An 11,712-nucleotide genomic window follows, 5' to 3' on the forward strand; every position below is an offset into this window, starting at 1 on the left:
TGAATTGAAATGCATCATCATCCTGTGAGCACACAATGCAGCTGAGCTCAGACTGTTCAGTGAAGGGGGCTGTGCTGAGTTGAATCAGCACTGCCACAGTGCTGGTGCTTACACCTCATAGTAACCAGCTGCACCGTTCAACCATCCGGTTGAAATGCCTCATTTACGCATCTGCTCCGGTGTCTTTGGATTCCTCTGACCCAGAATCCCCCATACCTGCGGGAGATAAACTGACTCAATGTGTTATTTATTTGTTTTTGATTTTTTTTCTCTAAGATCTCACCTTTGACCTTGATGGTCTATCCTCAGATTGAGGGGAAGCGCTCGGGTCAGCACAGGAATAGATCCCCAGGAGCCCAGCTGTCAGTCAAAATGATTGGCACTGCTATCTACACGGAATCCCCTTAATGGCTGCAAGTCCCGAGGGCCAAGGCTGCGAGGGCAGACGCTGGACAGATTTCAGAGTACACTGTACTGTCTGCCTCACCTTCTGTGGTGCGCCGTTGATATGGAGGGCCAGTACTGTACTGTAACGGATATGTAGAGACAGATTGGACCATTTCAATGCTAGCATGTGCTTTTGATATCGCATTGCTGACTGTAATGTATTGTTTGGTCGTTTTTGTTTTGTTTTGATAGTTTTTTTGCTATACATTTTTAACGGGTCAATGGATTTGCACCAAATCTTGCTTTGCTCACACGCTAATAGGTACATGAACTAAATGGATTTTGTGGGCCACGTTTTTGTAATCTTTTGTAATCTATGGTTTAGGGACACAGGGCGCAAAAGGACACAAAAGGGGCACAAAAGGGCACATTTGTATGAAATTGTAGGCGGAGGCTTGTGATTCAATGCTTTGGTGCCAATTTCTATCCGTTTTCAAATCCGTGTTTAACTGTGTCTGTGTGTTTTTCTCTTTCTTAACAATTATGCAATGGAGTCTGAAAAAAGAAACTAATAAAAAAGTACGCTACATACGCATAATGGTCTAATTCTGTGGTTTGCCAGTACAGTGAACAGTGACGCAGAATTTATTGAGTGATTGAGTTGATTGATTTCTAGCTTGTCTCGGGTTTACAGACTAATTGATTGCTTGTCTCTCTCCCCAGGTCCTCTTCATCAATGCAACATTAGGGCTAGTCAGCATCTTCAGACACCACATACATGCTTCACGGGGGACCTTGCTGCCTTAAGACATCCACCGAGACAAGCACTGCATTCAGGCCCACCTTACTCCAGCTCCAGCAGGCAGAGAGCATGTGAGAGAGAATATAACACTCTTCTCTTTGACTGTGGCTATCCACCTGCGGACCTTCAGACGAAAAAACAGAAGCAGGTTTGTTGTGACGGAACAGAAGAAGGAGAAAGGGGTTGGAGCGGCGGTACGTTGAGGAGCAAAGACGACAAACTCCCGGGCAGATGAAGAGCAACGGACAACATCGGCATCATGCCCAGGCCCCCTCCCCACCACAACGACACCCCGCACCCACAGCCCACCATGCCGATGCTGACCCCAACGCCAACGACTATGTCTCCCTGGAAACAGAGAACGGTGGCGGTGGCGGCGGCGGCGGTGACGGCGGCAGCATCACCACCGCGGAGATCCTGTGGCAGAAGGGGGACGGCAGCCCCGTGCCACCGCTGGTCTCCCAGAGAGACACGCAGAGGGAGCGCATCATCCTGTGGGACGCCGACACGGACCAATGCGAGGAGCTGGTGCACCTGGAGCAGCTCCGGCTGCTGGAACAGGAAGAGCTGGAGGCTTTCCTGCTGACGAGAGGCCGGAGAGAGAGCCAGGAATGCCGAGACGACAACGTCATCCACCGGGAGGGAGGAGGAGGAGGAGGAGGAGGAGGAGGAGGAGGAGGAGGAGGAGGAGAAGGACGCAAGAAAATGAGAGGTGTGCGTGTGTTGGACAGACATCCCAGGACCACAAGCACCACTAGCACCAATATCACCACCACCAGCACCAGCCACAGCATCAGCAATAGAGGTTATGGACCAGCCGACACGAGGAGGGACGACAACAGAGACTATGGTCTGTCTGTCGATACCACCAGCAGCTACCAGCAGAACAACAATAACCACTGGCGGGCCGCAGCGGGCAGCATGGAGGAGCTGGATTCCGGGCTGGAGGATCCGGATCAGCTGGCGTACGCCTCCGAGAGCCTGAGGAAGGCTCGCTCCAGCTCCGAGGGGAACGTGTTCGCCTCCGCCGGCCTGTCTGCCGTGCCCACCCTCAGTAGCAGCCTGGCCAGCGCCCTGGACGCTTCTGGCAGTGTCACCACCACAGCCCAGTATGCCCTTTTACTGTATTTATTCATTTATTTATGTAGCTAAGCTAGTGAAAGTCAATGGATCCGTGTAGCAATGGATCCATTGACTTTCACTAGCTTAGCGACATGCTCCCTCTTTTAACTTGTCTTAAAGGGGTAAGCCACTGTTTTGGGGCTTAATACAGTTAAAATCGTTGGCTGGGGTTTATAAAGGTGGTAAAGTGTCATATTTTTCATGTCAAGCGTTAAAGTTAAAAGAGGGAGTATGTAGCTAAGCTAATGAAAGTCAATGGATCACTGTAGCATGTAGCATACTACACGGATCCATTGACTTTCACTAGCTTAGCGACATGCTCCCTCTTTTAACTTGTCTTAAAGCAAGACAATGGCTTACATGAAAAATAAGACACTTTGCCACCTTTATAAACCCTGTCCAACGATTTTAACTGTATTAAGCCCCAAAATAGTGGCATACCCCTTTAACATCTTCTAACCCCTTCATCTTGGTAGCACTTTAAGATTAGGCCACACATATTAACCATGGTACTGGCACATATTGGTACTGGCATACCATTTTCCAGTCATTATAAATCACTAATTAACATCTTATTATGCAAATCCTTATTCTACTCTACACTCTTAACTAAGTATTTTTGCTATGTAAGCTCCTGCCATATTATAACATACACTCTTGGTATAGCATACAGTAGTGGAGCACTGTTCAGTTTGCATGCTGTGTTAATGTTAGATGTTTATGGCATTTAGAAGGCCTTATCACATCCCAATAGGCCCTCTACTCAACTTAATGTATTTAAAATGCATACATTTTTTTCACACCAGTGTATTTTTGTACCACACAAGTAAACACTGTTTATCGTGGTATATGTACTTCTCAACTGATTGTTCTGTCTCATTGTATTTCACAGAAGCGTGGCAGACCACTATGCTGCCTACCCTACCTCAGCGCATAGTCTCAGGGCTCGGCAGCAGCAGCAGCAGCAGTACCAGCGCCCCCTGGAGGTGGACCTGAACCACAACAGCATGCCGCCTCAGGCAGGCAGGGCGGCCCAGGCCTACGGCCTCCCACAAGGCAACGCAAACAGGAAGCACCTGCCCAGCAGACTGGTGCCACCTAAGCAGAGGTTTGTTTGTTTTGTCGTCATGTAGTCATGGTCGTTACTATGGCAGCAGGTTCAGCAGGTGCGTTTGCACCGGGGCCCGTGACCTCTAGGGGGCCCCTCACCATCCCCAAGATGGAAATGATATGATAAATGCTCTACTTTCTGATCTGGTTGTGAAATGAATTGGCCTGTCTCAACTCTAGTAGATTATCAAAACTGTGTTGCAATTCCTATGTGAAATTAGTCAATTATTTGCGAAATATCTACAAATGTGAAATATCTAGCCACAGGGCAGCCATGGCCTAGTGGTTAAGAAGATGGGCTTTTGGTCAGAGGGTTGCAGATTCGTAACTCACCCTTCCACTCCCTATCTGAATCACTCCATGGCTGACGTGCCCTTAAAGCGATGGTTCGGAGTAGAATCACCCTAATGCCATTTGAACCGTGACACCCATCCACCTTTACACCCGAAGTGTTTTCTGCCGCAGGCTTACATCAACAGAGTTGCCGTGTTATTCGATGTTTATTCCGGATAGCTTGACTCAAGCGCATATGGATACTGGGCACCGTCTCCAAACTTTCCCCACAAAAATAACATATCATGACACCAAACTTCTACAGTATAACAAATGTGGTTTGTACTCACAAAAAGATGAATTTGAAACTTTGTACATAGTCCAGGAGTTTATTACTAACAACACACGAGACGATTAGCTTTTCTGCTGCTAAACATCCGTCGACGTCACTTCCTCCAGCTGGGACTTTGTTGATGGAAACAAATACACGTGAGTCCGGAAGGCGGAAAACTCAAAAAGACAGCTTGCGCTACAACTAGAAATTAACCACTTCGGATTTAAATTTTACCACGTTTACGATGCCACACTCGTGCATATATCCTGGCTGTGGACTAAAACACAAACCTTACAATAAGTGGACAGTCCCAGCTGGAGGAAGTGACGTCGACGGATGTTTAGCAGCAGAAAAGCTAATCGTCTCGTGTGTTGTTACTAATAAACTCCTGGACTATGTACAAAGTTTCAAATTCATCTTTTTGTGAGTACAAACCACATTTGTTATACTGTAGAAGTTTGGTGTCATGACATGTTATTTTTGTGGGGAAAGTTTGGAGACGGTGCCCAGGATCCATATGCGCTTGAGTCAAGCTATCCGGAATAAACATCGAATAACACGGCAACTCTGTTGATGTAAGCCTGCGGCAGAAAACACTTCGGGTGTAAAGGTGGATGGGTGTCACGGTTCAAATGGCATTAGGGTGATTCTACTCCGAACCATCGCTTTAAGCAAGGCACCTAACCCCTCACTGCTACAGGGACTATAACCAATACCCTGTACTTAAAATGGCTGCATGTCGCTCTTGATAAAGGTCTTCGCTAAGTGTAATATAATGTATTGAACCCTAACATCACGTCAACCTCAGAGGGCCCCTGGTGCATACTCCAGGATCCGTGACGCTTCGATTCTTGGCTTTTGGCCAACCTGTAAAACATATGACTTATTTTTTGTGTTTTTGTTTACGACTGTGAAGCACTATGTGTGTGTGTTTTGACTATGATGTTTGAGTCCTATATAATTTAATACTGAAAAAAAAACGATGCGACTACCTTGGCGTTAAAAAAACATTATATAAACACAGTGCATTTTCCTTCCTTCCTTCCTTCCTTCGTTTCTTCCTTTCTTCCTTCCCTGTCCTCTATCTTCCTTCCTTCCCTCCTTTCTTCTTTCCCCTTCCTCTATCTTCCTTTCTTCCTTCCTTCCTTCCTTTCCCTTCCTCTATCTTCCTTTCTTCCTTCCTTCCTTCCTGTCTTCCTTCCCCGTCCTCTATCTTCCTGTCTTCCTTCCTCGTCCTCTATCTTCCTTTCTTCCTTCCCCTTCCTCTATCTCCCTTCCTTCCCTGTCCTCTATCTTCCTTCCTTCCTTCCCTCCTTTCTTCTTACCCCTTCCTCTATCTTCCTTCCCCGTCCTCTATCTTCCTTCCTTCCTTTCTCCTTCCTTCCTTCCTGTCTTCCTTCCCCTTCCTCTATCTCTCTTCTTTCTTTCCTTCCTTCCTTCCCCGTCCTCTATCTTCCTCTCTTCCTTCCCCTTCCTCTATCTTCCTCTCTTCCTTCCCTGTCCTCTATCTTCCTTCCCCTCCCTCTATCTTCCTTCCTTCTTTCCTGTCTTCCTCCCCCGTCCTCTATCTTCCTGCAGATTGGAGGAGCTGCAGCAGTGCATGAGGTCCGACTGGAGGCAGGAAGCGGCGTCAGGCGCGCGTCAGGCAAACGGCTCCTCCTCCTCCTCCGGCGACCGGAAGAAAAGTTGCGACGAAAGAGTTCCGCCATGCCGCCGGCAGCTCGTTCGGCCGTTCCTGTCCGAGAGCAAACCGGAGCACCCCACATGGGCTCCCGACCCGCCTCCCTCCTCACACCCACACAACCAACACCAACACCAACACCAACACCATGTCCCCCCCCACCCAGGCTACACCTCCGCTGACCTGTCTCATGCCAACAGCAGAAACCAGCATGTCGTCCACCGGGTAACAGGGTATCAGATGAATGGCAGCTCCCAGGGGGGGTCAGCTCAGGGCTCAGGGTCACTAAAGGTGGGGGGCAGGCTCTCAGGACCTCCGCCTGGCCCTTCCAGTCTGGAGAGGAGGGCGCCCGTCACCCCGCGCCTGTGCAGGAGTCCCAGTGGCTCCCAGTCCCCCCCGTCACCCCGGGACGTGGGCTCCCCGCGCAGACACCCCCAAATGGTCTCCGTCTCACCCCCCAAACCACACGTGCAGAGGGGCTACCCTGGCACTGGGCACCACCCTCCACCCCCAGGTGGCGTGAGCAGCAACAGCTTGCTGCGCGCCCCTGTCAGGACTGGGGTGGGCACGGGCATCCCCAAAGGGCCCCTGCCTGACCACCGCCCCCCACCCCCCGGGACCCAAGACAACAGGTCCTCGCCACCCAAGTGCCCGCCCAAGCCCAAAACCGTGCGACCCAAGATCATCACCTACGTGCGCAAGAGCAATTCGCCGGCCAGGCCCCCCGAGGGACCCCACACCCACCCCCACCACCCCCAGCACCACGCCCACCAGGTGTCGTCCCTGCCCTCCCGCCTGGGCTCCTCCTCCTGTGGTGGGGCCCCCGCCGAGTCGGCGCAGAGTCGACAGAACCCCCCGGCGCTTAGTGCCTCAAACCTGCTGTTTGACAAGTACAGACACGAGATGCAGAGGGTGCCCCAGTTCCTCCCCAGTGGAGGAGGTGGGAGTGGAGGAGGTGGGAATGGAGGAGGAGGAGCAGGAGGAGCAGCAGGCACGGGTGGTGGTGGGGTCAGGGCCCCCACCTACACAATCCCCCACAAGCAGAGTAGCAGGACGGACAACTACTACGGGTCACTCAACAGCAAGTACACGGCTGGAGGGGTGAGCATTTGAAGACTATCGTAACCTCCTCTATTTATACTCTCTCTCTCTCTCTCTCTCTCTCTCTCTCTCTCTCTCTCTCTCTCTCTCTCTCTCTCTCTCTCTCTCTCTCTCTCTCTCTCTCTCTCTCTCCATAATAGTAATCCTAATGGTACACTTTTTTCTTAAGTATAAGGATTTATATCTATAATATGTATACTATACCATGTACATACAGTATACTACGCCATACTATGAACATACACATTTCATTCAGCACTAGGTCATGAGTGAATGCAATGCTTATACAATTAGATGCACGTGGTCCAAAAAACTGTGCCATTGCAGATGATGACGTCAATCTACACCCCTGACCTGATTCTAATGCCTGCCACGCCCATGTTTTTGCAGGGGTGCAGAGGCCCGTCTCATTTCGGGGGCATGGCCCCTGGACACCTCTCAGGGCCCGACGGGGCCCCTCCGAGGGCCCTCAGGCCCCAGCTGGGGGTGGCAGGGGCTGTCAGGGGCCCCACCGGAACCACCAGCACGAAGAACCGCACGCCTCTCACAACGGGTCAGAACCAGCCAGTGCAGGCAGTGGTCCCAGCGCCCCAGAACACAGCAGGTGAGGCAGTGATGGATGGATGGATAGATGGATGGATGGATGGATGGATAAATGGATGGATGGATGGATGGATGGATGGATGGATGGATGGATGGATGGATGGATGGATTGGGGGATGGATTGGTGGATGGAAGGATGCATGGATGGATGGATGGATGGGAAGATGGATGGATGGAGGGATGGATGGGTGGATGGATGGATGGATGGATGGATGGATGGATGGAGGGATGGATGGATGGATGGATGGATGGATGGATGGATGGATGGATGGATGGATGGATGGATGGATGGATGGATGGATGGATGGATGGATGGAGGGATGGATGGATGGAGGGATGGATGGATGGATGGATGGATGGATGGATGGATGGATGGATGGATGGATGGATGGATGGATGGAGGGATGGATGGATGGATGGATGGATGGATGGATGGATGGAGGCTATAGGTGGAACTCATTTATCCGTCACCAGTCACTGTGGAACGTACGTACAATAGATTCTAAAATCTACCTGTCACTTATCATTTTTTACCATTCAACTCAAGTCAAGTCAAGTTGGCTTTATTGTCAATTTCTTTTCATGCTCTGATCATGCAAATAATTGAAATAACTCTTACTTCCTTAACTCTTACTTTCCTAAGCAGACATAGACAATCTTTATGAACATAGACAGTAAGACATACAGACATTAAAGTGCAAGTCCAATCCCTAGTCAACCATTCCAAATATCGTAATACTTTCATATATATATTATTCCCACGTGTTATTTTGTGGTCTACCTCACTGTAATGCCTAATTTCAAACTGTCAATCAACCAGAAACGGTTTCTCCATCTTGTAAACTCAGGGGTACGGTCTCCTCCTTCCTGCCGTTTTAGAGAATGTGTGATTATGCCAATTACAATGGTTTTCAGACGGTGGATTTATCAACAGCCGCTCGTTCTTACCATGGGATTGGTGTGGTACGCATTTTTAGTAAAACTCACGTGAGCCTTGTCGTACAACGAGTTCTCCACTCATATCTATGACGGGTTCTACGATAGCTTGATAAATAAGGCCCAATGTCTACTGGAAATGCATATACTGTCTTTAGATGAACCACAGACACAAATGTCTCCTCTTATATTATTCCTCCAGCATGAGCGGGTATGTCGGGTATTAGGGCTGCACAATTAATCGAAAATAATCGTGATAATAGTGAAATCGTAGTCATGATTTCAATCGTGATTTAATTGTGGCAATAGTGGCAATACAATTCATTATTGGTTAAATTTCATCTTGTTATAATTTTCCAAAAAAACGGCAAAAATCAATAATGGTGATTATGATTTTGTCTAAAATAATCGTGATTATGATTTTGACCAAAATAATCGTGATTATGATTTTGACCAAAATAATCGTGATTATGATTTTTTCCATAATCGTGCAGCCCTATCAGGTGGTATTCAGTACAGTAGTGGAGTGGTTCCCAACCTTTTTCTTAAGGGACCCATGTTTTTACTATTGTAAGCTTTGGTGACCCAACCACGCGAGCGCCCGCACGAGACGGAGTCACAAGATGCCCTCTGTTTCCTGCAAAAACTAATTTTAGTTATTTTATTCCTCAATTCGTCTTTGGTCAAATATAGAATAAATGTTTAATGTAGCACTTACAATTTGTTGCTTCTATGCATTTATTAGTCAAATGCTTTGTCTTTTATTCAACATGGGCTATATATATTGAAAATGAAACCCCTTAAAATCAAGAGGGCTCCGCGACCCCCTGTGGATCTTTGGCGACCCATAAGGTGGGTCCCGACCCATAGGTTGGGAACCACTGCAGTAGTGGACCCCTGCTGCTGGCCCTGTAGGGAACATCTCCCCAACACTGACTAACTGACTAGCTGCGTTTCAGCCTTGCTGTTCATAGAAGCAGGGAGGCCGACAGGAGGCGGGGGGACAAAGGGGTCAGTTGTCCCAGGCACAGGGAGAAAGGGGCCCCAGAATTGAGTCCTCGTTATATTTAATGTATTTGGTCGGGGGTGGCTTTTAGTTGATTTTGTCCCAGGCCTGGCCAAAGCTGTCAGCAGCCCTGCATGGAGGCACCACAGACTGCTGGGATTCATTATTAGTGTATACGTCAGTGCTCATCACCCCCTCGCTTTGATCCCTGTGTCTTGTGGGATTGCCTCACCAAAAAAAATAGCCCTGCACAGCAGTCGGAGCTAATTACTAGGCTCATTCGCACGTTTCAGACTTATCATGAAGCTAATATCAAAAAAACATGCAGAGATGTGGCTTTATACATTAGAAATGGTGACAGATGAGGGTACGCATTGCGTGTGTGTGTGTGTGTGTGTGTGTGTGTGTGTGTGTGTGTGTGTGTGTGTGTGTGTGTGTGTGTGTGTGTGTGTGTGTGTGTGTGTGTGTGTGTGTGTGTGTGTGCATTCATGCGTGTGACACAAGACACAAGACTGATACGTGCTATTAGACGTCACATTTATGTAAGACCACTCTTTTTCACTTTCCTAAAGGTTTGGCATTTTCAAAGTGATCCATGTATGCGCAGTGTTGGCGTAATCATGCTAGCGATGCAGATAGAGGAAGGGGAAGGGGAGAACCAACCAGGGTTTAGCTGACTGGTGGTAAATGTGCCAGAGCCAAAGCTAAAGCTGCCGGGCTTATTCTACTGCAGTAGGTGGGTTCATATCCAAGTTCACATGAATCTATTATGGTGCTCTCCCCAGGGTTGCCAGATAAGGCTGATGATTTCCAGCCCAAAAAATGCTCAAAACCCGCCTAGAAGCAGAAAAATCCCGCCCAATTCTATTGATTTCTATGGCAAAAATTGGGCGGGTTTTTCTGCTAAATGCCATTTTTACCCGCACACAGCCATCCTAAGCAGCCCAATTGGGCAGGAAACAGCCCAATCTGGCAACACTGGTGCCCTCCCCAGGCGAGGCAAGGGGGGGGGAGAGCAAGCCAACGAGCGCACAAGTGAGTGAATGAATAACAGTCACTGAATCTTTAAGTGAATTAGATGAATTCATTAATTCGGATCATGAACCTCATGAATTAACATCAGTAATATGGGTACTCACCGACCTCCATGGAACCCCCCCAACCCCCACTCCACCACCACCAACATCACTACACCCTCCCAACCCCCACTCCTGCCCCAACCCAGACCACCCTACGTCTATCCCACCTCAGTTCCCCCCCCCCCCCCCCCCCCCCCCCCCAAAAAAAAAACCCCATCCCACCCCAACACAGTCCACCCCACCCCACCCCACCATATCTCATCCCATTGCCCTCCCCAGGAGGGGATGGGTGCACTGCAGCAGCCCCATCTAAAGGACCCGAAGCCAGATCATCTCATCTCCATTTGGTTATCATGGAGCAGCAGGCTGGTAGTAATCCCCCAGCATGCATATTGATGCCCCCCCCCTCTCCTCTCTCCTCTCTCCTCTTTACTGCCTTCCCCTTCCCCTCTCTGCAGTGATGGGATGGGATGGGATGGGATGGGGAGGAGGATTGGGCAGGGTTTTGCCTTTGAAGTGCAAAGCAATTAAAACGCGAGCCATATCACTATATTATTCCAAAATGCTGCTGAGCATCTCTGTGAACACAGACATGCACGCTGCAGTGCATTTCTCAATATGTGCCACTGATTAGTTGCTGTATAGTTACGTACTGTATGGACTGAATAAACTCAGTGCCCTTTATGAAAGAGTTGACTTTTTCGTCCCATTGTTGACTTTTTCTTTTAGAGCTGTGGGAACATAGATCATGGGATTCGTGTAGCTGTGTGGTTGTGTGGAGCTCTGTGGTTGTTCATGGGCAAGTGGCCTATTGCGTCTGCAGAGAGACCTCTCACACTCTCAGCCCGCGTTGGCTCTCAACATTTTGACAACTACTACTGCCACCACTATTTTCAGCTGAATGTGTTGATAGCACGGTAGCCCCTTAAAGCACGCTGTACCTCCTGTGGCACGCTGTAATAGAGATTGAAAGTTAATTATAGTGCTACACTACTATGACCTTTAGTAATACATTACAGGTTAATAGAGGTTAATAGCATTTATTGTGGATATTCACCCAGTAAGCATAACGGATACATTACACATTGAAATCTAAATGTAAACAAATGCAGTACATAATATAACAAAGTAAAAAGTATAACAAATATAGAAATTATACACAGAGCAGCTTGGATGAGCTGTATGGTTTTGAAAATTACTCTACTCCACAAAACATCACAAAAAGATTGTTGCCACAGATGTCTTTCACTCAATGTGGCACATGTTTTCTGTGGAGTG

General features: G+C 48.5%; 1 protein-coding gene across 1 annotated transcript in view; it reads left to right on the forward strand.

The window, feature by feature from the left end:
- Nucleotides 1–1,420: 1,420 nt before the first annotated feature.
- Nucleotides 1,421–11,712, forward strand: part of mtus2a (microtubule associated tumor suppressor candidate 2a) — a 60,597-nt gene continuing 50,305 nt past the window's right edge. The window contains exons 1-5 of the mRNA XM_063204211.1: nucleotides 1,421–1,755; nucleotides 1,930–2,298; nucleotides 3,204–3,419; nucleotides 5,607–6,621; nucleotides 7,138–7,414. Coding sequence (XP_063060281.1) covers nucleotides 1,421–1,755; nucleotides 1,930–2,298; nucleotides 3,204–3,419; nucleotides 5,607–6,621; nucleotides 7,138–7,414 — 2,212 coding nt within the window. The remainder of the gene's footprint in view (nucleotides 1,756–1,929; nucleotides 2,299–3,203; nucleotides 3,420–5,606; nucleotides 6,622–7,137; nucleotides 7,415–11,712) is intronic.

This window comes from Engraulis encrasicolus, chromosome 7, assembly GCF_034702125.1.
Source record: "Engraulis encrasicolus isolate BLACKSEA-1 chromosome 7, IST_EnEncr_1.0, whole genome shotgun sequence".
In the NCBI taxonomy this organism is placed as follows: Eukaryota; Metazoa; Chordata; class Actinopteri; order Clupeiformes; family Engraulidae; genus Engraulis; species Engraulis encrasicolus.